The following is a 27540-nucleotide window of genomic DNA, read 5'->3' on the forward strand; positions in this document are numbered from 1 at the left end:
TGAAGAGGCATTAGCAATCCCACATTCATTGTAGTACTGTTCACAATAGCTAAGATGTGGAGACAATCTAGGTATCTACCCATGCATGAGCGAATAAAAAATGTGGCATATACAAACAATGGAATATCATTCAGCCTTTAAAAAGGACATTCTGTAATATGCAACAACACTGATAAACCTTTAGGATATTGTGTTAAGTGAAATAAACCAGTCACAGAAGGACAAATACTGCATAATTCCACTATAGTAAGGATCTAAAATAGTCAAATTTATCTAATGAAAGAGTGGAATGGTGGTTACCAGGGAAATGGGGAGCTACTAATCAATAGGCATAAAATTAAGATTAAACAAGGTGAATAAATTCTAGAAATCTGATGTGCAACTTTGTACCTACAGTCAAAATAATATATTGAATGCTAAAAATTTGGTAAAGAATAAATCTCATGTTTAGGGTTTTTACCACAATGAAATAAAGTAAAATTTAGAAAATATTGAAAAGCACTTCTTTGAGCATACCTTATTGTGCAGATACATAAGTCTTTCTCTAGGGTAACTAATAATAAATGGAATATATGGATCATAGGATATTACTTTGTTATAAAATGTCAAATATCTATGTTAGCCTGTTGCTTGTCTGTTAAGTATATGATGCTTTTGGTCTCAAAGACCTGTAACATTTTGATGGAGATTTTTATCTTTTTGTTTTGTTTTGTTTTTGGATTTTGTTTTCTGTGTCATTTGTGCAGGCTTTCCTTACAAATGTTTCAACAAATGCTCCTATACCTTCTTGAACTACTTTGAGAGTTCTACTTCTACATTGTGGGCTTTCTTTTCTCTGTGTGAGTTATGGATATATCTTTACTTGTTTCTGAGTACAAATGAACTGTCCCACTGATTTTAAATACCCCTTGTATAGTAGGTTCCCATTTACATATGAGTCTTTTCTGGGTCCCTATTCTCTTCGTTGTTCTCTTTATGTATTTCTGCGCCAATCCCACACTCAGGGCTTTCCCAGCCACCTTACCTGAAGTAGCCCTCATTCACTCTCTACCACCTAACCCCATTGTATTTTCTTCATGGCACACACATCTCTTTAGAGTTCTTATTTATTTACGTGTTTGCTTGTAGATTACGTGCTCCATGAGGACAGCTCCAAACTGCCTTTTTTTTAGCACATGGAGTAGCACCCATAGACATTTAGAGAATAGTTACTGGAGGAATGGATGAAAGAAAACCTTCGACTAGGGATATTTGCAGTTTGGGCTTTATTTTCAAAGCTTCAATAAATTGTCAAAGGAATTTGTACTATTGACCAAAGAAGTGGATACAGAAGGGCCTTTCTACCTCCTTGAAGTTCTTCCATCTATGTTTGTGGGTTCTGTTCACATGTCACATGGCTTAAATATGGAAGCCTTGGAAAAACTCACTCAAAGGGGCAGAAAAGGGTGATGTATGCTTATCATAAACCTTGGGTGCACTTCCTTTTAGGGTATGGAATTTAGTGTGACTGGATGTAGTCACTGAATGACATGGTTCAAGGCAATCATTAATTCATGCTGCAAATATTTATCCAGCACCCTGGTGGGTGTTGAGAAAGCAATGGCGAGTAGAATAAACATGGAACTTATGGCGGGAGGGGGTGGAGAAGACCGTAATGAGACATGACAGCAATGAACACATAATTAGAGGCTAGGATCATTTCTATGTAGAAAAATAATAAGAATTTGGTGTATGTAACAAGAGGGCCAGAGAGGCCATGGAGGAAGTGACTATTGAACAGAGGTTTGATCCAGATGAAGAGAGCGTGAAGCATTTTGGCAGAGGTCCTGTGGCGTGTAGCTCTGGTGACGTTGGCAGAGGCCAGATCAAAGGAGAGTGCAGTATGATGACAAAGACAAAACAAACAACAGAACCTGTGTGGATATGGAAGTAATACAGACCCTGGGTTCACATGAATTTTGGCACCTTTGTCCACTGTGTAACCAGATCAGTTTTAACCTCTTCCTCCTCAGTTACTTTGCTGATGAAAACTAACCTCATTGGGTTACCATGCATATTACATGAGAGTCTTCGGCACGGGTTAGAGATCCGTGGTGTAGTTAGGTTACTTCGTTCTTCTGTGTTTGTTAGCTGCTGACACCTTACTTTACAGCAAGCAAAGCAGAAATTATCACTTGTTTTGTAGATTCACAGCCTGAAACCAAGTAACAGTTTCCAAAAGGAAACTCAGTCTAATTTTTTGAACATCCCATGCGTTCTGCTTCATCCAATTAAAAACCATTTTTGAGTACCTGCTTTGTACAAAATATAAAGTACTCTTTTGGAAATAGAAGAATGAGCTATTTTGAAGGTAATGACTACATGGATCATTTTGTAACTATGTTATGGAGGACCTAATTGAGGCAAAATTGGTGTGTATTTTGGTGAAGGGAGTGAGGTATAAGAGACAGTCCTCGTAGAAGGAAATCCTAGGGAAGGTTCTAAAGGGGAGGAAAGATATGGCCCACAACTCCCGAGAAAGGCACCATGAGAGAGAATTGTAGGACTCCTCTACAAAGGGAGAGGGTGGTTAGCTAAGGCAGGGTTTGCACGGCCAAATGGTTACACATAAGGAGCTTGGGTCTTTGTGGAGGGACATCATGGATCATGGCCATGGGCGGTGCTGGTTTACAGCCATGACTGATATCTCCAAGATCTGCCCATGTGTTTCTTTCTCTGGGCGTATTAGTCTGGGGACTCATTTATGGAAACACAGTGTTCCTGTTGCTGACAGTGATGCGGCACACCAAGACACATATTTTAGCCCATCCAAATCATGCCATGAAACCATGCTTATCATCCTTTTGAGGTCTGTGGATCACCCACCCCTTATCTTCACCATTATCCTACTTTGGTCTTGTGCATTTGATTCGTTTTGATTCCATCCTTTTTGGGCAACTGAACATCTGCTTTTTTTTTTGCTTTTGCTTTTTTTTTTTTAACCACTTTTTTGAGGAGGGCAGGTCAGAGTTCTGCCTAGAAAACATCATAGAAAGCTTCTGTTTCACCAAAAGGGATCTTGGCTACATTAGCATATTATTTACTCCATTCCCATTATATAATAGCCCATTATAATCCTACTCAGCCTTCAAGACCCTGACCAGATCAAATTTCTCCATGAAATCACCCCAGTTGAATGGAATTTTGTCTCCCTTTATAATTATGTATTATTTATAACAGTAGATCCAATGTTTGGTTGATGATTAGTGTTACCTGGTGGAAACTTTTGAATAAAATTTTTATTCTAGAATAGTTTTATACTCACAGAATCAATGCAAAGATAGTGCCTAGAATTCCTGTTTACCCAATACCAAGTTTCCCCTATTATTAACATCTTACATTAGTATAGTACCTTTGCTACAGTGAAAGAGCCAATGTTGATACACTATTATTAACTATTATTAACTAAAATCTATATTTCATTCACAAGTCCTCAGTTTTCCCCTGATGTCATTTATCTGTTCAAAGATCATCACCCAGGATGCCATTACATGTGGTTGTTATGTCTCCTTAGGCTCCCTTAGCTCTGACAGTTTCTTGGGACTTTCTTGTCTCTTGTGATCTTGACAGTTTGGGGGATGACTCAATAGGAATTTTGTAGAGTGTCCCTAAATTGGGATGGGTCTGATGTTTTTCTCATGATTAGACAGAGGTAATGAGTTTTTAGCAGGAAGACCGTGGAGGCTAAGTGCCGTTCTCATCATATCATATCATACCATATCATATCATAACATATCATATCATATCATATCCTATCATATCATATCATATCATATCATGGTGATGTAGTATCAATATGACTTATCAAAGGTGAGATTAACCTCAATCACCTGGCTTGAGGTAGTGTTCATCAAGTTTCTCTACTGAAAAATTCACTGAAACGGCCACTGTGTGCCATTCACCCTAAAGGGTGAGATTATTTGCCGCTTCTTTAAGAGCAGAGTGTGTGCATAAATTATTTAGAATGGGAAAATTTTCTTTTCTCCCCCATTTGTTTATTCAATCACTTGTTTATATCAACATGGACGTGTAGATATTTATCTTATTAGATCTTGAGTTATAGACCAACAGTACTTTATTTTGTCACTCATATTGTTCCAGCTTTGGCCACTGGGAACTCTTTGAATTGTTTCCTGTGTCCCTTTGGTACATCCCCATCATTTTGGGGGTATATACTTTCTCAATTTCTGTCACTAAAAGATTCTGTATGTGTTCTGATTCAGGCCTGGGATCAGCCACTTCACCAGGGAGTTCTGGTTCCTTTTACTGGAAAATAGTATTCAAAACCAAGATGGCGGCACCAGACTTACTTGCTGCTATTGTGGTATCTGGCTTCTAGGCCCTCTAGAGACACATGTGTATATACTAACCTGTCATTATGCTATATCTTTAAATGCTCCATATGTAACTGTATGTATCTCTATTAAGCCGAACTTGAGTTCAAACTAGTGTCTCAACTCTAAGCCCTTACCATACAGGTCATTTGGGGAAATGTAAAGATAGACAAACCCAGGCACCTACCACTCCTGAGCCAGTAAGTCAGGATAAATACTGACCTTAGATCTTTTGAAAGGCAAACACATTAACATCACTGACTATTTTTCTTGATTTAATATTGGAATGAGTATCAAAGTTATGAAAACTTCATAAATTTAAGTTTTAGTTTATCACCATTCACAATTTGGATAAGTATGTATCTTAGCAAAACTTTGTTACCTGCCTATAGTTTTGTTAATTTTAATTCTGTGATATAGTAGAGTTTGGAAATTCTTACATTATGTGATCATTGAATGTTCCACCTGATTCTCAGTCTATGATTTGAAGTCCCAGATATAGAAATAAAGACTCTAAGAACAACAAATATAATCATGCAAATTGTATTCATCCATGTTCGAAGTATTTATCTCACTCATTTCCTCTCCTCTTTCTTGTTTTCTCACCTTTTTTGGTGGGCTACAGGCTCCAGTTCCAACACCATCTTCTGAACTGACCTCTGTTCCCAGGATGCCCTTGGTGCTGCTCCTGCTGCTGCCCCTCTTGAGTTCTGCAAAAGCTCAGGTTAATCCAGGTAAGACCGCCATTGCTCAGCCACATGCTAGAAGACCAGCTGGACATTCAAGTCCATCAGTGTTCATCTTGGGAAAGGCCCTGTCAAGGGTATCCACAGGGCTTTTTTTTTTCTCCTCTTTCATCTCTTTCTTTTCTTTCTCTCTTTCTTTTTTTTTCTCTCTCTCCTCCCTCCCTTCCTTCCTCTCTTTCTCTCTTTTGCCCTCCTTCTTTCCTTTCCTTCCTTTCCCTCCCTCCCTTCCTTCCTTTCTCTCTCTTTCCTCCTCCTTTTCTTTTCTTTCCTTTCCTTTCCCTTCCCTTCCCTTCCTTTCTTTCTCCTTCCTTCCTTCCTCTCTTTCGCCCTTCTTTCCTTTCCTTCCTTTCCCTCCCTCCCTTCCTTCCTTTCTCTCTCTTTCCTCCTCCTCCTCCTCTCCTCTCCTCCCCTTTCCTTTCCCTTCCCTTCCCTTCCTTTCTTTCCTTTTCCTTCCTTCCTTCCTCTCTCTCCCTCTCTCTCTCTCTTTCCCCCATCCTTTCTTCCCTTCCTCCCTCCCTCCCTTCCTCCTTTCCTCCCTTCCTTCCTTTTACTTTCATGATGAAACATGTCCAAAGCAGAATCAGAAACTAAAGTCCTGTATCTGTATACATCTTAACTATTGTGAAAGGGCTCCTGATATCAAGTAGAGTGGAGTGAATGGGAATTCAAAAAAAATGGAAATGGAAGAAGTAGCAATTTGCTTCTGCATCTTCTAGGAAATAGAAGGAGAGAACTTTTTAGGTGCCTTCTAGAACCTCTGTAGGTTGGGTTTCCAGTTATTTTTCGCTGGTTCAGGCCTGTGTTTTACTTGGATGTCATGTTGTGCTTTTGGGACGCTGGTCTTGCAGGATCTTGGCAGTCTTGCCTATCCAGTGTGGCCATACTCAAAAATAGATGTGTGAAGAGAAATCTTTTTGTTTTCCCCAATTTTTAAAAATTAGATATCTATTTTAACTTTACACTGATGTGTACAATTTTATCACTTGTCTATTACACAACAGTGCCTCTTAACAACCTGTGTAGTGCTGGTGATTTAGTCTGGGCTTGGTTGAACTATTGTTCTGATCTCTGGGTTCATGCCCATATCCGGTAATCAGCTGGTTATTGGTTCATCTAGGATGCCCTTGGCTACGACGACTGGGCACATTGGCAGTGCTCTTCTCCAGCAGACTAGCATGGGTATGTTTTCATGGAAATTGCACAGGAGCAAGAATGGAAGTAGAAACATGCGGCATTTTTCAGGATTTCATTGGCATGGCCATGCCCAGCGTCAGAATGGGCAGGCGTAAAGAGTTACCTGGAAGATCTGGGTACAGAGAAGGGGGATGGACTGCTGTCCATTTTTCATGTACGCACAAATATAAATATAGGAAAATACCCATAGTGTAAGTGCTCAGTGGGCTGAATTTTACAAATGGAATACATCCATCAGCAGGATCCAGATTAAGAAACAGAACTTCACCAGACTTCAGGGGCTCTCCTCACACTCCTTTCTAACCACTTCTCCCCACCCTCACCCCAAGCTAATTGTTATCCTGTTTTCTAACAATATAGGTTAATTTTGCCTGTTTTTGTACTTTGTGTAAGTGGAAGCATATGATGCCTAAATGCGCTTTTGGTCTGGTTTCTTTCATTCAGTGTGGTGTTGGTGATGGACTTCTGTAGGGTTGCATGGAGTTGGCAGCTGTTTGTTTTCATTGTATAATGTTACTTTGTGTGACTGTTTTGTTTATCCAGTCTTCTGTGGATGGGAATTGGGATTGTTTCCAGTTTGTATTCATTATGAATAAATCTACCATAATCATTCTCGTAAAGGTCTTTGGTTGAAGTATGTGCGCAGCCTTTTGGGGGTAGACCCCTAGAAATGGAATTGCTGGGTTATATGTCACATGCATGATGCTTTTCTACACCCTGCCAAAGAATTTTCCAAAGGGCTTTCACCCATTTGCCCCTCCACAGTCGGGTAGGAGACTTCCAGTCGCTGTGTGCTATATTTGGATTTTTGAGGACATTTTATTTTGTCCTCTTCCTATAACATGAGGGTACATTGTGAACATTCTCACCCTCTTCCCCTCACAAGAATTCCCTCTTCATGGGATATTCTTCATACCCAAAAAGGAAGATCAAAGATTTATTGGTTTAATAAACCCACTGTCTTACTACTTTCTTGTAATGAGCTTAGTTGGTACATCTGAACTCAGATCTGAACTCGGCCTCACCATTCTTTCATTTTCCACCTCTGTGTTCCTCGTGCCCTGTTGAAGTGTGGTTGCCTCCTGCTCCATGTAACAAGCCCAGTGTCACCTGCCTGATAGGGTCTCTGAGGAAAAGTCACTATGTGTGCACAGAATGGTAGAAAGTTTTGGTGCCAGACACATTCACAGAGACCGGGATGACATGAGGGCATTTCCATGAATACACCTAAAGAGCTAGCCATCTGTTTGGAGAACACTGCTGTAGCCCTCTGGCAGGAAATGAGCTGTTTGAAGACAGCAAACAGTTATCTTTAGAGCATTTTCTCCCTATTCCTGCTTTCAACTATTTCTGTTGGCTCTTTCTGCTACAGAAAAGAGAAATAAAGTTCTTGACTTGCAAAGACCTTTATAGAAACGTAACATACTTGAGGCACGTTGAAGAACTAATCCTTCTCTCTTCCATGCCTTCTATTTTATTGAGGTAAGCTGGAGACAAACAGTGGGAAAATGTAATCCATGTTAAAGGATGTGGTCACAAGGCTTGAGGTTCATGGAGTCCTAGGGCATGCACACTGATGAACATAGGGTAGGTAGGTATATAGTAATACGTGTGTTTATGGATTTCTGGATGACTTTCTAGAAGTCCTTATTGGTGTCTCTTGAAAGAGGGAAATTCTTGGCCAGCTAAGTTTTCTCCATAGGTTGGTCACACAGTATAAGTAGATGGCAACTTGGACTTAAGTCAGGAGAACTGGGTCATAAACAGACCTGCTATAGAGCCAACTGTTAAAATATTGACACATATTTTAATTATTTTAAATTAAATTATTTAAATATAAATTATTTAAATTAGATTATTTGATATAAAATATTGGCTGGCAAATAGTAACTGGATTAAGCATCAGACTTAACCAATAATATAATTAATCTCAAACAAGCTCATTCATTTAAGCCCACTTTGGAGACTTCATCGTCACCGCGGAGGCTGCAGAGTGGTGCTAGGGTGATAATGGGTAGTAGGTTGTGACACGATGGCGGGAGCTGTCCGCTCCCTGCTGTACAGCACCAGAGCTCTGACAGTGGCAGCAAAGCGGGTGATGGGGCAGGTGGTCATGGTGCCATTTCTGGTAGGGGCAGTGTTGAAGGCACCATTGTAGGCAGTAGAGGCTAGATCCCCATGGGAAATGCTGACCTGCAGGACCACATACCCGGTTCTAAAGTGTGGGCCGTGCGCTGAGCCATCTTCTAGTTCTAACAGTGCACCGGGAACCGGGTCCCGATGACTATTGATTCCATTGAGAAGTCACTGAAAAAGTCTGAGGCAGTTTCCTCTGTCAAAACCCTGGCTCAGAAGTATCAGTTAGCTGTGACATCTCAACAATGACAAACAGTCATACCAACACTTTCTGAAAAGCATTTCTACAAATTAACAAATGATTTGGATATTATTAGGACATTCTGGTGAATGATTTGCAGCTCACTTAGAAAATACTATTTAACTCACTTAAGAAGCTATTTTTTTTAATTTTTTAAAATTTATTTATTTTCAACATAACAGTACTCATTGTTTTTGCACCACACCCAGTGCTCCATGCAATACGTGCCCTCTCTATTACCCTCCACCTGGTTCCCCAACCTCCCCCCCAACCCCTTCAAAACCCTCAGGTTGTTTTTCAGAGTCCATAGTCTCTCATGGTTCATCTCCCCTTCCAATTTCCCACAACTCCCTTCTCCTCCCCATCTCCCCATGTCCTCCATGTTCTTTGTTATGCTCCACAAATAACTGAAACCATGTGATACTTGACTCTCTCTGCTTGACTTATTTCGCTCAGCATAATCTCTTCCAGTCCCGTCCATGTTGCTACAAAAGTTGGGTATTCATCCTTTCTGATGGAGGCATAATACTCCATTGTGTATATGTACTACATCTTCCTTATCCATTCGTCCGTTGAAGGACATCTTGGTTCTTTCCACAGTTTGGCGACCGTGGCCAAAACTATTTTGAGGAAAAACCTGGTTAGGATCCTGGCTTGGTCTTACATCAGCTATATGACACATAGCATGCCATTGTACTTCTCTTCACACTTCTTTAATCCCTTCACCTGTAGTGCGACAAAGTTGGATTAGATGATCTGTGAGAGCCTTTCTGTCAGAAACTTACCATGCTTTTATTGTGTGGGAGCTTTAGTGCCTGTATTGGAAGATGTGTATGGGCTTTGGGCTTGGAAGCAGGGGCTCTAATCTTGCATGGCTGTCCTTTGTAAGAAAATCCACTTGTCCCCAACTTCCTGGCACCTCTCAGACTCAGGGATTTAAAATCTGAACTTCAAGACAACCTTGCCTTGTAGGTGAAGCACAAAGAAGATAGCTGATAAAAATTTATTAAAATATAAACTGTAATATTTATATTAATAATAGTTATATTATAATTATGTTAATTATAATACATTATATTTATATTAAAACCCTCATGACAGGTTGGGTACAGAAAACCTGCCCCAGCCTACCCTGCAGGAGTTTCATAGTCCTAGAAGCCTTTTGTAGGGCTTTTGTTCTCTGGAGGTGGGTCCAAGAAGAAGTCTTTCAAGAAGAAGGAATAGCTTACACAGTGGCTGGAAGGCAAGGAGAGGTACACATGGGCTGCTTAGTGGGGGGCGCTGAGTGAGGGACCAAAAGGGCAGCTTTTCCATCCTCTTACAGGTCCTTGGGTCAAGTTTCCCCTCCTTCCCAGCTTGGGCTGGGCTACAGGACTTAAGTGGAGAGCTTGGGAGTACCTCCAGGAGATAGGGAAGTCTTTGGCCTTCGCAATGAAGCATAATACTCTGGGCTGGAGTAGTTGTTTGATCAGCCACCAAGGTCAGACTCCTCCAGCTTCTCCTTCTCCTTCGATGATCAGAATCTTGTGGATTTCTAGGTAGGAGGATGGGTAGAAGTGACCTGATTGCCTTGGACACAGAGCTGGTGGGTCTGAGGTCCTAAAGACCCACCCAACCAACCAGATAATTGCTATATGTGAGGAGCACAGGGGTGATTGGTCCCAACCTGTGACTTGGCCTGTGACAACTGCTTTTACTTGAAAAAGGGAGAAACAGCTCATTTCCCTAACAGGCAACACTGGCACTCAGGCTCCATGGTGTGGAGCCACAGCAGGACAGAGCTGGGGCTTCCTGTTTCCATTCCACACTTTCCCCTCATAGGAAGCAGGCAATTTACTAGCAATTCAGAGCCCTGGGGTAGGAGAATCCTCCTTCGGTGTCTAGAATGTTCTACTTTCAGGGGAGGGGCAAAGACTTTAGCAGGTTGGATTTGGGGAGGAGGAATTCTTCTTCTATAGATTCCATGTTTGTTTTAGGTTCATCACTGTGGTTTTGTTATTTCCAGCATCCATCCTACCTTCCAGTGAGTTCTTCAGGTCCAGGCAACTGCATCCTAGGCTGTTTGTATTGCAATAGATCATTACAATATTCAAGTCCCTCTTCCTCATTTTATAGGTAAAGGAAGTGGTGTCAAAGGGGGTGAATGATTTGTCCATGAGCACACATCTAGCTAATGATAAAGCAGGAACCCACGACTCCCGTCTCTTGGTCCCAAGTTCATTCCACTTAAACCACCCAGCCCCATGAGGGAACCAGTAAGGAAATGACCTTTCATGGTTTCCTTTTTGTAATTGCCAGTGTGTGTTCATGGGGGTGAGAGGTCACTGGCATTGGAGGGACCGCCTGAAGTGGAAGAATAGAAGAAGACTAACAGGATCATACAAGGCTTCTTCTGGGAGCCTTGGTCTCATTCACATGCCCAGCAAGCAAGGCTGGAGCTAGAAGCCCTTCAGGACTATCTCAGCTTCAAAAAGAAACTGAAGCACTAGAAATGCACTGGCTCCCTTCTGCACAGGTTCTCCCCTTCTCACCCTCTTGTCTCCCACCAAAGCTGATACATGTTAAGTTATGTACACACATTTCCAAATCGGAGAATCATTTTTGTTTCCTTGGGTTCTCATCATTCATGTTCCCAGAGACAAGTGAGAGGGTTTGTGGGGGCCTCATCTAATGAGACTGCAATACTGGTTTCAGGTTTCTGAAACCAGACCTGAGGTACTAGTGCTGTGCCTGTGTGTGTGTGTGTGTGTGTGTGTGTGTGTGAGAGAGAGAGAGAGAGAGAGAGAGAGAGAGAGAGAGATTGGTTGCTTGCTTTATTCAGCTTGAGCAGGGCCCTCAGAGGGAGATAAAAAGGCTGAGAAGAGACCTCCCTGCTTTCATTTCTCTTAAGCAAGCAATGCCTGATGCTGCCCAGATTGGCTCTTTCTTGCTTGTATGTTTGTTTGTCAAGTCTAGCTTGAGGGTGGCCTTTGATATCCTTCCTGCCAGTAAAAGGATCTTTCTCTGGGGACAACAGAGACTCATCTGCCCCTCAAATATCCTTGGTTGTGCCAAATAGGAAAAAGAGAACACAGAGTCCAAAGAAGAGTACCAACTAATATCCAGTGAGCACTTAACTATAGTCCTGGTGCCATTCTAAGGGGGTGTCAGCAAATTTAATCTTCACAATAATTTATGGTATGTAATCTTAGGTAGTATTATTATTCCAGTTTTAGAAAGGAGAAACTGAGGCCCAGACACATTAGGTAACTCATTCAAGATTACAGAGCTAGCTAGGGGGCAGAGCGAGGGTATAGCCCAAGCGTACTCTTGACCTCTGTGCTCTACTGCCTCCTGGAGTGTCAGACTTCACAGAATGTTCATATGCGACCCAACTAGGTCAGGTCTCCAGTGTCCTATTGGTTGAAATACTGAAGGTGTGAGAATGAGCTGGACATGAAGGCATTTGCAAGGCTAGGTGAAAAGAGGAAAGGAGAACATTTGAGCTTAAGGAAAGGCACAGAGCACAAATAGAAAAGTAAGAATATGGAGATGTTTGTCATCGAGGGCTCATGAGGGCAAAAGTGAGGTTAGGGTGGTACCCAAAGCAGGAACCACATAACTGTGGGATCCTCAGTGTGTGACAGGTGCTTTCTGATCACAGGCTTTGTCTTTATCCTGTGATAACAAAATGCTATGCCATGGCCTTCCTCCCAGGATGCAGGTTCTTTCCACTACCCACCCCCAACAGTTAGATTCCTTATTTTACTTTTTAGTAAATTTATATCCCCTTCACCTATTTCTCCCACCCTCTACTCCATGCCTCAGACAACCCCCAATCTGTTCTCTATATCTGTGAGCTTGTTTTTTGATTTTTGTTTTTTTAAATTCTGCATTTAAAAGATCATAGAGTAATTGTCTCTCTCTGTCTGACTTATTTCATTTTGTGTAATGCCCTCTAGTTTTATTCATGTTGTCACAAATGGCAGAATTTCCTTCTTTCTCATGACTATGATTCTGTTGTGTGATATATCACAATTTCTTCATCCATTCATCCATTGATAGACACTTTGTTTCCGTATCTCTTATAAATAATGCAACAGTAAACATGGGGGTGCATATTCACTAGTTCAAAAAGATTCTTGAATTAGTGTTTTCATTTTCTTCAGATTGTCCAAAAGTAGAATTTCTGGGTCACATGGTACTCCTAATTTTTTTTTAAGATTTTATTTATTTATTTGAGAGAAAGAGTGCGTGCATGAGAAAGCAAGCAGGAGGCGGGGCAGGGTTACATGAGGGAAGAGCAGAGGGAGAAGCAGGTGCCCCTCAGAGTGGGGAGCCTGACCTGGGACTTGATCCTAGGACCCTGGGATCATGACCTGAGCTGAAGGAAGATACTTAACCAACTGAGCACCAGGAGCTCCCATGGTAGTTCTTTTTTTTTTTTAAGATTTTATTTACTTATTTGAGAGAGCATGAACACAAGCATGGGGAACAACAAAGGGAGAGGGAGAAATAGATTTCCCAGTAAGCAGGAAGCTGGATGCAGGGCTCAATCCCAGGACCCCGAGATCATAACCTGAGCTGAAGGTCGATGCTTAACAAACTGAACTACCCTGGTGTCCCCATAGCAGTTCTATCCTTAATGTTTTGAGGGAACTCCACGTTTGGTTCCTTTGTTGTAAATTAACTGACCCTATATGTGTGGATCTATTTCTAAGCTCTTTATTCCATTGATCTATATGTCTTTTTTTATGCCAATACCATACTGTTTTAATTACTATACCTTTGTAATGTATCTTACAGATGAGGAGCATGATACCTTCAGCTTTGTTCTTCTTTCTCAAGATTACTTTGGCTATTCAGATCCTTTTGTGGTTCCATAAAGTTTAGGATTATTTGTTCTATCTCTTTGAAAAACAAAGGGGATTTGGGATTTTGATAGGGATTGCATTGAATCTGTAGATTTCTTTGGGTAATATGGACATTTCAACAATATTGATTCTTTCATCCAAAAGCATGGAATATATTTCTATTTAGTTGTATCTTCTTCGATTTCTTTTATTAATGTCTTGTAGTTTTCAGTATACAGGTCTTTCACCTGCTTGTTTAAATGGATTTCTAGGTATTTTATTATTTTTATGTAATTATAAAGGGATTATTTTCTTTATTTCTCTTTCTGATACTTCATTTTTAGTGTATAGAAATGCAACAGATTTTTTATGTATTGATTTTATATCCTGTAACCAGGAAGAAGATTCCTGTTGCTATCATGTTTTTTTTAAAGGCTTTATTTAATTATTTGAGAGAGAGAGCAGGGGCACAGGGAAGGACAGAGAGAGAAGATCTCAAGCAGACTCTGCATTGAGCATGGAGCCCAACATGGGCTTGATCTCACGATTCTGAGATCATGCATGACTTGAGCCGAAATCAAGAGTTGGATGCTTAACCAACTGAGCCACCCAGGTGCCCCTTGCTATGGTATTTCGTCAAATCTGAGACCAAGATGTTCTAAGATCTAGACAGGCAGTAAGCCCTCCTGAGTCCTCTGTCCAGATTGTTCCCCAGATTGGTGGCTCCTCTTGACCCTGAGGTCTCATTATAGATAGTGTGCAGAGTGAGTGCTGACACAGAGTGTCATGCTGATGTGGTTGGTGAATAGATTATGGCAATGGAAATCAGGAAACCTAGAGTCTGGGTCCAGCTCTGTCACTATCTAGCTTTGTGACTTCAGGTGAAACTCTGTATCTCACTCTGCTCACTTATAAAACGGGCAGAATTAACTCCACTCTCTACACTTCACATGGCTATTCTAGGGGGCCCAAATGAGATAAGTGAAGTTAATGGGCTCTGGAAAGTTATATGCAAATATTGAGGGTTGTGATTTGTTACCTTTGGAAGAAAAGGAAAATAAAATAAACCAAATACCATAAAACAATAGTTTCTATTTAGCAGATGATGGGGGAGGAAAGAGAAAAAGAGTTCATTAGTGACCATTATGGTCCATTATGGTTTCCAAGAAAGACTCAAGTTACCTTTGGGAATTGGGGATTCTAACAACCCTGAATTCTGGCCATCAAACTCCAAGCGAACACAGGGCCCTGTACCCAGCCGAGCTTGTCCACGGCAGTGTATTTTTCTGGGGGAGAATAGTGCGATTGTTGACTTAGCTTTTGGTCCTAGCCAGCAAGCCTCTGAAGAGCATGGATGTGGCAAGATAGGCCTCCCAGCATTTTTTTTGTGGTTTGGATGTGTACACAGTAAAGTAAAGTAAATTTAAGACATTCAAAACAGTGAGGTTGGGGCGCCTGGGTGGCTCAGTAGTTAAGTTTCTGCCTTTGGCTCAGGTCATGATCCCAGGTTCCTGGGATCGATTCCCACCCACATCAGGCCCCCTGCTCAGCAAGAAGCCTGCTTCTCCCTCTCTCTCTCGCCCTGCTTGTGTTCCTTCTCTCACTGTCTCTCTCTCTCTCTGTCAAATAAATAAAATCTTAAAACAAAATAAAACAAAACAAACAACAACAACAACAAAAAAACAGTGAGGTTTTGGGGGGCTTAAGTAGGAGGTTATGAGTTGTTTAAAAATATGCAACTCCCTCCACCCCCACGCTTCACAGATGTTATGACTTTGGTCTTCGTCTTATTTGGGATGGCAATGATCTCTTACATATTCACGAGCAACACCTATCACAGTCCTTGGCTTATACAGGCAATCGACAGATACTTGAGGAGCAAGGAGAAGGCGGGAAGGAAGTAAGTCAAGGGGATCCCAGGCTTTTCTCTATTTTTCTGCAAAAAAAAAAAAGTCCAATTTATGCCATTTGAGACTTGATTTCACAAAGATATGAGGAACCTGAGAAGGAGTTCATTGGAAGATCATCTCTTTGAAGGATAGGGATGCTAAGTGCAGAGGGAGTGAGCCAGAGGGAGGATGAGGGACCAAAGCTGTAGCTACAGCTGCTAGGGTAAAGTGTCAGAGGTCCAGCCTCCTGGTATCTGAGGGCCAGGGGAGCTACAGCCTATGCAGAGAGAGAGCAGCCCCTATGCCTTTCCCCAAATGCTAACAGTCTCTCTGCTTTGGCCTAGCAGCAGAGCATTTTAGTGGTTGTAAATAGAGAGATACATGCTTCAATTTACCCAAATATGTGTAAAGCTCTTACTTTTGGCATTATGGGAGAGGAATTCAGTCTTTTGTGTGCCATAGCCTTTATTCAAGATATCAGGCCAGGCAATGAATTGTATTTTCTATGGATAAAACCTGGTTAATGTAAGAAATGATTCATCCTGGCATTGGAGAAGCCCTGGCTATGGGGGTAGGGCAGATCCATCTTGGGAAAGCGGTCATTTTAATTCATTGGCTTTTAGTAGGTTAGACCAATACTTAGGACTTTGTTGGGGCTTTTCTTATTGAGAAACTTCCTCAGCAGGGATAGATAGCTATGCATTTGGCAGATGTACTCAGGAGGAAAAATGCTGTTAGCTAGTGGGATCCCTGGTCTTGTTCAAGGGCTCTGGGATTTTGCTCCCTGGGAACACTCTGCCTGTGCGAAGCCCAGAGCCAGCCCTCTATCCCTGCTCCAAACTGAGGACTGGCTAAACGTGGCTGCAGGAGTTACAGGGCCTCTCAGATTTGCCCTTCTCTAAAGTTCTAGTCCCCTGTGCTCACAATCTCTTTGGAAAAACAGCTGTTTTTATATTCTGCCCATTTTTAACTTTTTTAACCTCAGGCAGCAAGCAGATGCTTTCAAACAGATGCTTTATGAATTTTATCTAGGTCTTCAGATATGCCCAGGGGGAGCACTGGTTACTGCAAGCTACTCGATCCCACCTGGAAACAGAACTAAAAAGTTCACTTTCACCTTGTTGCCATTGTGATTCGTGTTAACTGATTATCCTGTGCTCTTTTCATTGGCTCCTGGGAAGCTCAGAGCCAAATTTGAGAAGCCCATCACCAGCAAAGGTCTAGATCCAAATGTTATACATTTCCGATATTAACCTTAGCTCTCTGGCTTGTCTTATTGTCCCTATTCTCTTTCCCCTTAGCATACCTTTATTTGTTTGTTTGTTTGTTTATTATCTTATACAATTTTGAAAGCCAATTCCAATCTTTGTTTTAGAATGAGTCAGAGTCAAAATACCTAAAAAATACATAACACCTTTGTTATTACTGTTCTAAGCTTTACTCTACTTTAAACCATATAAAGTACTTGCTATATCTTAACTCCTATTTCCTGACAGCATTCCTATAAACAAATATTATTATTATCATTAAGCTGAGAGGCTGAAAGTTAAGTAATCCTCCCAAGACCACAAAACCTCCAAATTGCTTAAGAAAGAGTGAATGTAATATTTAAAACAAATAATCCCCTCTCTTCCTCTTTCTGGATGCCATTCCTGGAGCCCTATTCTATTTCATGAAGCCCTTTGTATTCATTGTAGTAAATCTCTGTAACAACCGTCTTGGTAATATTATTAATGATGAGGAGATTCGGGTTCAAAGAGGTGTAGTAACTTGTCTTGGAGTCCCATGATCTGGAAGGGGCAGACTCCAGTTTTCAGCTTCCAGACCATACCCCGGTTTTCTTCTCAATTCCTGACCTTCATGGTGACCCTGCTGTCCCTTCAACTCACCTCCTTGTGGGAGAGAGGGACATACTGTTTCACTGTGAAGCCTTCGCTGACTTTGTGAGCCAGGATGAAGAATATTTCTTGGCGGACTCTCACTTTACTACCCTGGAGTCCCATACAGCCTGAGGACCCCTCTTCTGCAATAACTGTTTCTGGGTAGTGTTTTGGGCTTCTAGGAAAGCTGCAATTCAAAAGGACTAATCCTAAGTGGAATTTCAACTTCAGCAAAAAGTATGTGGGCAAAATAGCCCGTGTACCTTAAGGAATCCAGATAATCTTCCTTGACTCCTAGCAGCATCCCATTGTGCAGATTTACCTGAATAGTGAACCAGTCTGCAGTAGCCTCCAGTGTGGAACTTGTGGTGAGCAGCAACCCAAGCGACAGCTTCTTAAATGGGACCATCTTGTCCTTTCTGGAATTGGAAGAATTCCATCAAGGTAGCCAAGGGTTGAAGAAAGAGGAACCAGGGATCAGGAGACCTGAATGTCAGTCCTCATTACACTCTCAGCAGTACATCCTTGAGTAAGTCAGTTCACTTTTGGGGGGGTTCAGAGATTCTCATATTTAACATGGAGCCATCGGAAGGGTTCGTTCCTGAAGTTCCTTCCTGGGTTTAAAGTTTATGATTGCAGGTGTTCTTTAGGACCATAGATTGCCTTGGATCCCCTGGTTGACCCCAGTAACCCTGCTCCCAGTCAGTCTCATCTTCCCGGTGTCCAATGAGGCCCAGGTGTCAGCTTGCCATGCCCCAGGCCTCACATGTGCTCTGTGTGTGCATGTGTGTGTGTGTTCCTGGAAGCGGCATATAGGACACTCATTGATGGGTAAGCCCGTGGTCTGGAGCTAGCAGTGAGATGGTAAACATCACGGAACAAGCAGCCCTTTCAGGCTTTCCACCTTGGCAGCATGGTGTGAAAATAATTCTTGGGAAGCTGGGGCCAGTGGCAGCTGTATCTCCTCAGCCTGCCTGCCAGGCGCTACCAGCGCTCAGGACAGATCAAGCTTTGCCTGGGCATGTGGGCAGCCGGCACTGGTAGTTTTCCACTCTGGGAAACTGGAAAGTGAATTGGCTTCTCTGGCCGGGAGATTGATGGGTAGCGGAAGCGTCAAGAACCACCAAGACAACTCAGCAGGCAAAATCAGGACACATTTCTGTGCTGCCGGATCTCTTGCTTCTCTTACTGTTCTCTGCCTTTTCATGCTCCCCTGTCTTTCATAATGTGGAGTACAGAGACAGATGGAGGGGCTCTGATAAAAAATGAAGTGGGCTTGGGGAAAGGCAAGGGGGCGTGACATTTAGGACTTGGCATTCTGTGTCTTTGCTATTGGCTGGGATCCCTTCCACAGAAGGAGTTTACCAAAAATAGGCATACTCAATAGGAAAACCACAGTGGTACTGCTGAGAAGTGCCACGTTGGTTGCCCTGGGCCAAGGCTTATCCCGGTTCCAAAGACCCACTAGGATGCGAAAGGCCATCCAAGATCAGCTTGTCTATTTTCCTATGCCCTTTCTCTGAGGCCCCTGGGGATACTGATTCACCAAGAAACTTTGCCTAATGGCTGCTTTTCTGGCTCTTATCTCTGAATTCTCTATCCTTATCCTTATGTTCTTTGGTCCCAACATCTAGACCTCCAGGCCCATTCCCATTGCCTAAAGAAGGTTTGTGATACCGGTGGCTCAGAGCCTTGTTCTGGCATTGAGCTGGGGATCCTCATCAAGGCATATGGTGGGATTCCCACCTCTTTTCCTCATCTTCTGTGCCTCTTGTCACCAATGTTTGGGGTCCCTCCTTAGTACAGCTTGTTGGACAGTTATCCAGTGTCCATTGATTAATATCCTTGCCAGAGCTGCCCTTCCTCTGATACAAATGGCCACAAAGCCCTTGAAACAGCATCCCTACTGCTTGCTGTTGTTTGGAGATGGTTGAGAAATAATCATTTCTGGAGACATGAACCAGTCACAGCAGCTGTCCTCTAGAGTTCAACCCATGTGAATTCTCCTTTGTTCAGCCTTGCATCCATCCATCCATCCACCCATCCACCCATCCATCCATCCACCCACACATCCCTCCACCCTCCCACCCACCCACCCACGCACCCATCCATCAATCCATCCATCCACCCACCCATCCACCCACCCACCCACCCATTCACCCATCCATCCATCCACCCATCTCTCCATCCCTCTACCTTTTTGCTTACCTATTTATTTGCCAAATGTGTATTGAGCATCTAATGGGCACCATGTGCTGGCAGTTGCTGAGGAGGAAAAGGAGGAGTCTGACCTGGTTACTATTCTCAAAATTGCTTACAGCTTCAATAAGGAGGTAAACAGGCACTAGGGAACTAGAAAATCTCTGGTGAGGATTACCTCAAATAACACACTGACCATCTCTGTTAACCCCCTGTCATATTTTAGCGTTTTTCCATAGTTCTGTCATACTGTCTGAAATAGTACCAACTGATAAAAGCTGTGGTCAAATAGACAATTTGACAATAAGCAGGAACTTATTTGTTCAGTAAATTCAGTAAATTCATGAACATTAAATAAATTTACACTAAATACATACATTCATTAAATTAATACGTGAATGAAAAGATGGGTTGCCATAGATACGTAATGACCCCAAATAACAAGGAAGTCTTATATGTCTACTGACTGGTTAGAGATCACTGGTCAAAGCTACTCTTGCCTGATCTCCCAGGTCTCTGTTTTTAAGCCCCATAATTACGAACAACAGAAAATTCCTCCTTTATTGCTTTTTTTTTTTTTTTAGCAGATATTTACTGAGCACTCAGTTAATGCCAGACACCCTACTAGAAATTAGGGAAACAAGAGAGGAAAAAAAGACAGGCTCCCTGGCCATATGCCACTTAACTGTTTAGTGGAGAGAACCAAACTAACCAAATAACTATCTGTATTACAGGTGTGAGGAACACTAAGAAGGGAACCAGTGCATTATAAGAGTATGTACTTTTCGCAAGGGCTCAGAGGAATTCCCTGAGAGCTGGAGGATGAGAGGGAGTTAGCAGGTATGGGAGGGGAGGGGAATAACATTCCAGATAAAGGAAACAGGACGTACAGAGAGACCTTGAGGTCGGAAGGTACTTCGTGCATTTATGAAGTAGGGATGAGACCAGTGTGCTGGGATCTAGAGAGTAGAGATGTGGGGAGAGCCCAAGGTGAGGCTGGGGAGGTAGGCTGAGGTCCGATCCTGAAGACCTCGTGAGCCACACGGTCCCAGGAAGTCCCTAAGGTTGTTAGAAGGTTCTTGTCAGAATAAGGTTTTAGGAAGCTCTCATGGGCTGCCATGTGGACAAGGGCTGGCGAAGGAACCAGGAAGAAGAGCTAGATAGCATTAGAGAGGTTCAGCTGCGAGGAGACAAACAGCTGGACTCCCGAAATTTGCAGGAAGTAGGAGTTGTGGGATTTGCTAATAGACCTGACGACAGACTCCCAAAGGACAGGTTTATTTCTCACTCCTCGACTGCCTCCTCGCAGGAATAAATGTGTTGTCTGTCCTTCCTGTCCTGGTCCCCAGGTGTGCGGGGTCTCAGGGAGGCCTGTCAGTTCTTGTCCTGGTGTTGCCACTGCTGTCTCCACGTGCTTGGGTGAGGGAAGGCCTGGAGGGGATGAGAAGTAGGGGCACACCAACAGAGTTAGAATTGTGGGGTTTTTTTTCACGTGGAGAACTAAAGTCTCCTTTTGTACCCCAGTCCTTCCAGTTATGAAACTGGTGCTGTGTCAGAGTCCCCTGGAGGGCTGGTGACCACGTAGTTGGTTGGGCTCCTCCTCAGAGTGATTCTGTTGGTCTGGGGTGGGGAATGAGGCTTTGCATTTGTAGCAAATTCCCAGGTGGGGGTGGGGCTGCTGATCCCTGAACAACTTGGAGCATAGGTCCGAACACAGTCATACATAAGGGAGCAAAGAGCCTTGGGACCGGGCGTTGGGGGGGGTGGAGGGGGTGGGGGGTGGGGGGGGAGTGGTGTACCTCTGACACCAAACAGAGTATCCTAGGTGGGATCTCTCCCTCTTTCTCTTCCTTTCTTTGTTAACTATGGAAAGTACCTACATAGTTACAGTCAGAACATAAAATAGGATTCCTGAGCCAGGAAGCTTTGACAGGTTTCATAAGGACAGCTCAGCTACAAGCAACTCGGTTAAAACTCCCTGGTTGCTGTTCCCAGGATAAGCAGTGCTTGGTGGAGAAGTTATTTGCAACAATATCATGACTCACCCCAATGGACCCTCCTTCCCCATTTCTGGTTTACTTTAGATGTTCCGAGAAACCGAAGTTCTCACTACACTTGTGGCCCAGGGACTGGAGATGCATGAGAGTCAGGAATGAGAGCCCAGTGGGACTGTGAATGTGGATGTCTCTGGACTTTGGAGTGACCCTAGAGAGTCACCATGTGTCCAGGCTGGAGGGGACTTGGGAGCAGTGATTCCTTAGCCTGAATGCACAACAGGATCACCTGGGAAATTTTTTAGATCTTCAGGTTCCTGGGCAGTTTCAGATCTCCCGAAGTCTCTAAGACGGGGCTCTTACCGGATGTTCTACAACCTTCCCAAGCAACTCTAGAGCGAGTGGTTGGTCCATGGACAGGCTTTTGGGAACCCCTGCCTTGGAAAACATCTGATGCAGCCCTTGCTTTTCACATGAAAAAACTGAGACCCAGAAAAGATGTGAACTTTGCTCAGATCCTGGAATGGATTTGAAATCTCTTTATTTTCAGAGGTTGTGTCGCTGAGAGGGCAGTCTTTAGAGTCAGATTCTAAAAGTGACTTAGTATTTACTCAATGAATGGCCTTGGGCAGGTTTTAAAAAAGATTTATTTATTTATTTTGACAGAGAGAGAGAGAGAGAGAGAGAGAAAGAGAGAGCATGAGCAGGAGGAGCAAGAAAGAGGGAGAGAGAATTCCAAGCAGACTCTATGCTCAGCACAAAGCCCTACATGGGGCTTCATCTCATGATCCTGAGATCACAACCTGAGCCGAAACTAAAAGTTGGTCTCTTAACCAACTGTGCCACACAGGCACCCCTTTGGGCTATTGTTTAAACTCTTACCTATAGATGGGTGATTGGTGAGAAATATGAAGTAATAAGTGAGAAAATATCACATTGTCTGGCACTTGACAAATGCTTTTATTTTATCTTATTTTATTTAAATTCAGTTAATTGACATATAAGGTATTATTGGTTTCAGAGGTAGAGGCAGTCTTATATAATACCCAGTGCTCCTTACATTGTGTGTCCTCCTTGATACCCATCACCCAGTTACCCCCTCCCCCATCCCCCCGAATGCTTTTAAGTGGATGCTATTATTACTGCACTTCATCAAATGTAAGACACTCCTGACTGTACCATGTCTCACTCTTCTGTGTAACTCTAAGAAAAAAACCCCAGAGAGTTGAGCTCTGACTCACCATTTACTTGTAAGATGCATTCCGATTTCAGATATGTTAACATGTGAAAAATAATAAGAAATTCCTCAACCTGCACGAATTATTCCCATCACTAAATTGAATACTTTGATGCCAGAAAGAGAAGCATACTTAGTGTGTTTGAGGAACAGCAAGGAAGCCAGAGTGGCTGGGCGGCAGTGGGGGGTGTGCTGGACGGTGGTCCAGGACAGCTGAAGACCAACTCTGCAGGTTCCTGGAGACCACACATGGCATTTTGAATATCATTTTGAGTGAAGTGGGAAATTCCTGGAGGGTGATGAGCAGAAGACTTACATGGTCTGACTTACATTTTCATAGATACATGAGGCAAGGTGGAGAAAAGGAAGTCTGGGGTGGGGGAGATTATTGTTCTATTCCTGGTGATAGGAGATAGTGGATTGACCTAGAATGGTAGCAGCATAAGTGGGAAGTAAATGGGATATGGGAACTTTTTAGGGTGGCTAACAACATTTCTCATAAGCTGATGCTGTGGATACGGAGTATGAAAAGAGTCAAGGGTGGCCTCAAAATTTTTGGCTCAAGTAATTGGCAGAATGGAGTTGTTTGAGATGGAATAGTCTGGAGGGGGGTAAGGTTTGCAGGGAAACATATTCTACTCAATTTTATCCTTACTCCTAATCCATATCTATCTCTTTTTTCAATCACTATTATGAGCACCTATTGTCTCCCCAGATGTGCACTGAGAAATAAACTTGAAGAAGATATTATCCCCCTGTTCCCGCTTTTTCCCTCCAAGAAGTTTGCCATCTGCGGGGGAGATCAGACTCTCACACAAATAATTATATGACAAAGTACTATGTACCTACGGCTATAAAACAGATACTAAAAATGTTGGAAATCGGAGGAAGGAGAATTTAACCAAAATTGGTACTATTCTTTCCCAAAACCATTTGATTTAGTTTTGTCCAAGTTTGTTACAGGGCAATGGGACAATGCTGGATAATAATTTAAGCTACTCTATCCACTTCAGGTGTGTGACCTCCGTGCTGATCTGAAACAACCAAAAAGATTTTTTCTTGTTTTCCTGTCCCTTTTCCATGAAACATCCCACTCTCTAAGAGTCACTGGGCTCACTGTCTTCTTCCACTCAGGCCTCTGCTCAAAGTCACCTCATCTGAGAGGCCTTCCCTTTCTCTTTACAGGAAAGACTACCTATTTCCTTTCCACACTTGTTTTTCTTCACAGCACTTACCATCTTCTCTCATCTTACATTTGCCTGTTGTCTGTTTCCCCACACTAGAATGCAAACTCTGACACAAGGCACTTTGTTTTGTTTATGGCTATATTTCCATAGTGGTCCAAAAAATCACTGAATGAATGAATGAATGAATGAATAAATGAATGAATGAAAATAGGAACTCAAGGACCGCATGGACTCAAAAAGCAATAAGTAAACATGCAGAATGTCATGCTGGGGATGGAGATAGGACAGATTCATGAACAAAGCTTTGGTTTCAGAAAGGAGGGAAGGTGCCAGAGACAAGCTCTCTTACTAATCTGCAAAACTCTGTCTCAGCTTAAAGTGTTGGGAGAAACAGCCTGCATCGTGGTGTGCCTGTGGTTGAAGCAGAGGGGGAGATGAACCATGAGAGACTATGGACTCTGAAAAACAACCTGAGGGTTTTGAAGGGGCAGGGGGTGGGAGGTTGGGTGAGCCTGGTGGTGGGTATTATGGAGGGCATGTATTGCATGGAGCACTGGATGTGGTGCATAAACAATGAATTCTGATACACTGAAAAGAAATTTTAAAAATTTTTTTAATTTTTAAAAAGCAGAGGGGGACTGTCTAATACATTGGGACTAATTTTGGATTTGGACTGCTTAATAGCTGTGGGACTTTAACTGGTTTGTTTCCTCGTGGATAACCTGAGAATATTAATATAGACCCTATCTACCATGTAGGGTTATTGTAGGGGTCAACAGGTAGAAACAATGGGACACCACTTTGAAAACTGTGAAGAGCTGTATTTTAGGAGTCAAGATAGCAATTGGGGGCACCAGGACATGAAAGCCAAAGGAACAGGAGTTGCCTGCTTTGGCCAGCCAGACCCCTTCCCAGAAGATCCTTGAGGGAAATATACACATAGAGAACAATAACAGAGGGAAAGCAAAGGTCTAGTTTATTAGTAGCTGGCTTGTGTCCCAAATGCCAATATGAGTGTTCTGGCAAATTGGACTGGGTCACGTGGCATGTGGGACAAAGGTGTCCAGAACCTTCTCCTTGCCATTAAGTCACTGATACTGAGAGCTACTAAGCACCAGGGTTAAAACACTTAGCATAGGCCTTGAGTCAGGGTATGTCCTTTATAGCATGGAGGGGTGGACCACAAGAGAGGGCACACCCTGTGAGTGATTTCTGAAATGTTCATTGACCTCACTCACTGGTAATTTTGGCCTCATTGGCATCCTGTATCAATATTTCCTCATCCTTACTCCTCCCTTCAATTTCACATTCCAGAGGGTTTAGAATTTGAGAATTTGATGCTTCATTCCTGAACAGCCCAGAATTACACTTGAGATTCAGGCATAATTATTATTTGTAGAACCTGTCACCTCAGATGGAGAAATTATACATCTGACCAGAAGAGACAAAATGATACTAGATCCCATGTTCCTCCCTTGACTCAAATTTGACTTGGAAAATGCAGTGGACAGGAACCCTAGAAGTGTTTCAGTGGGTAGATGGTCATGACTCCTGCCAAAGCAGCTGTATATGGTTTTGCTTCATCATACTGTTTCTGGAAGTATCAAATGACATCACGGATATTGTACATTGTCAAGTGCTCTTTCTGCATCTGTTGAAATGATCAGATGGTTTTTATTCTTTCTCTTTTTGATGCAATATAGCATGTTGTTTTGTGGATATTAAAACACCCTTGCATCCTGGGAATAAATCCCATATGATTGTAGTGTGTGATTTTTAAAAGTATATTGTTGGATTACATTTGCTAATATTTTGTTGGGAATTTTGCATCTATGTTTATGAGAGAGTATATTCATGAGAAATATTGGTCTGTAGTTCTCTTTTTTTGTGTTGTCCTTATCTGGTTTTGGTGTCAGGATGATTCCCTCCTCTTGTGTTTTTTGAAATAGTTTAAGAAGAGTAGGTATTAACTCTTCTTTAAATGTTTGGTAGAATTTTCCTGTGAAACCATCTTTTGTACTGATTCAACTTCATTGCTGGTGATTGGTCTGTTCAAATTTTCTATTTCTTCCTGCTTTAGTTTTGCTAGTTTACACCTTTCTAGGAATTTATCCATTTCTTCTAAGTTCTATTTTTTTCTAAGTTGTTCAGTTTTTTTGGCATATGGTTTTTAATAATCTGTTACATGTGTTTGTATTGAGGAAGTTCCTTTTTTTTTTTTAAAGAGCAAGCAAGCAAGCAAGAGACGACAGGGGAGTGGGGGCAGAGGGAGAGAGAGAGAGACCCTGTTTTAAAAAAAATTATTTATTTGATAGAGAGAGAGATCACAAGTAAGCAAAGAGGAAGGCGGAGAAAGAGGGGGACACAGGCTTCCCGCTGAGCAGAGAGCCCAATGTCGGGCTCAATCCCAGGACCTGAGCCAAAGGCAGTGGCTTAACCCACTGAGCCACCCAGGCACCCCGAGAGAGAGACACTTAAGAAAACTCCATACTTAGCGTGGAGTCTGACTCGGGGCTGGATCTCATGACCCTGAGCTCATGACCTGAGCCCAAATCAAGACTCAGATGCTTAATGACTGAGCCATCCAGGTACCCTGAGGATGTTCCTTTCTATTTCTAGTTTGCTGAGAATGTTTATCAGGAAAGGATGTTTGATTTTATCAAATGCTCTTTCTGTATCTATTGAAGTGATACTACAGTTTCACTTTTTAGGTTTGTGGTGAATTTCACTGAATGATTTGTGAACATCAAACCAACCTTGCATTCCCAGAATAAACCCCACTTCGTCATGATGTATTATCCTTTCTATATATTTTTGATTCAATTTACTAAAAGTTTATTTAGAGTTTTTGCAATTATGTTGATGACAGTTATTAATCTATAGTTTTCTTATAATATTTCTGTTTGGTTTTTATATTAGAGTAATGCTGATTTCATAGAATGAATGAGGAAATATCCTCTCTGATTTCCTGGAAGAGTTTGTTAGTGCTTGCTATTTTTTTCTTTCTGAAATATTTGGTAGAATTCAACAGTAAAGTCATCTTGTCCTGGAGGGTTTTTTTGTAGGAAAGTTATTGACCATATATTTAATTTTTTTCGAACATACAGGGATATTCCGGTTATCTATTTCCTTATAAGTGAGCTTTGGTAGTTTGTATTTTCTTTTTTAAGATTTTATTTATTTGACAGTCAGAGATCACGAGCAAGCAGAGAGGCGCAGAGAGAGAGGAAGGAAAGCAGGCTCCCTGCTGAGCAGAGAGCCTGAAGCAGGGCTCAATCCCAGGACCCTGGGATCATGACCTGAGCCGAAGGCAGAGACTTTAACCCACTAGCCACCCAGGCACCCCAGTAGTTTGTATTTTCAAGAAATTTGACTATTTTATCTAAGTTGTTGAAATTGTTGGCATAAAACTGCTTACAGTTTTAACTGTATATTTTTAACATCTGTAGTATCTGTTCCTCGGTGACTTCTCACATTCCGGATACTTGTAGTGTATTCTTTTTTCTTTCCCAATCAGTCTGGCTTAAGATTCTTTTTTGCTTTTTCTTTTTAAATCTTGTCAAGGAACCAACTTTTTTTTTTTTTTTTTTTTTTTTTTTTTTAAAGATTTTATTTATTTATTAGTCAGAGAG

At 42.2% G+C, this 27540-nt stretch overlaps 1 protein-coding gene across 3 annotated transcripts in view; it reads left to right on the plus strand.

The window, feature by feature from the left end:
• Nucleotides 1-27540, plus strand: part of DDR2 (discoidin domain receptor tyrosine kinase 2) — a 149884-nt gene that overhangs the window by 85587 nt on the left and 36757 nt on the right. For all 3 annotated transcript variants that reach the window (XM_045982920.1, XM_045982921.1, XM_045982919.1), the window contains one exon: nucleotides 4999-5107. In XM_045982920.1, the coding sequence (XP_045838876.1) occupies nucleotides 4999-5107 (109 nt within the window). The remainder of the gene's footprint in view (nucleotides 1-4998; nucleotides 5108-27540) is intronic.

Source organism: Meles meles, chromosome 17, assembly GCF_922984935.1.
Source record: "Meles meles chromosome 17, mMelMel3.1 paternal haplotype, whole genome shotgun sequence".
NCBI lineage: Eukaryota > Metazoa > Chordata > Mammalia > Carnivora > Mustelidae > Meles > Meles meles.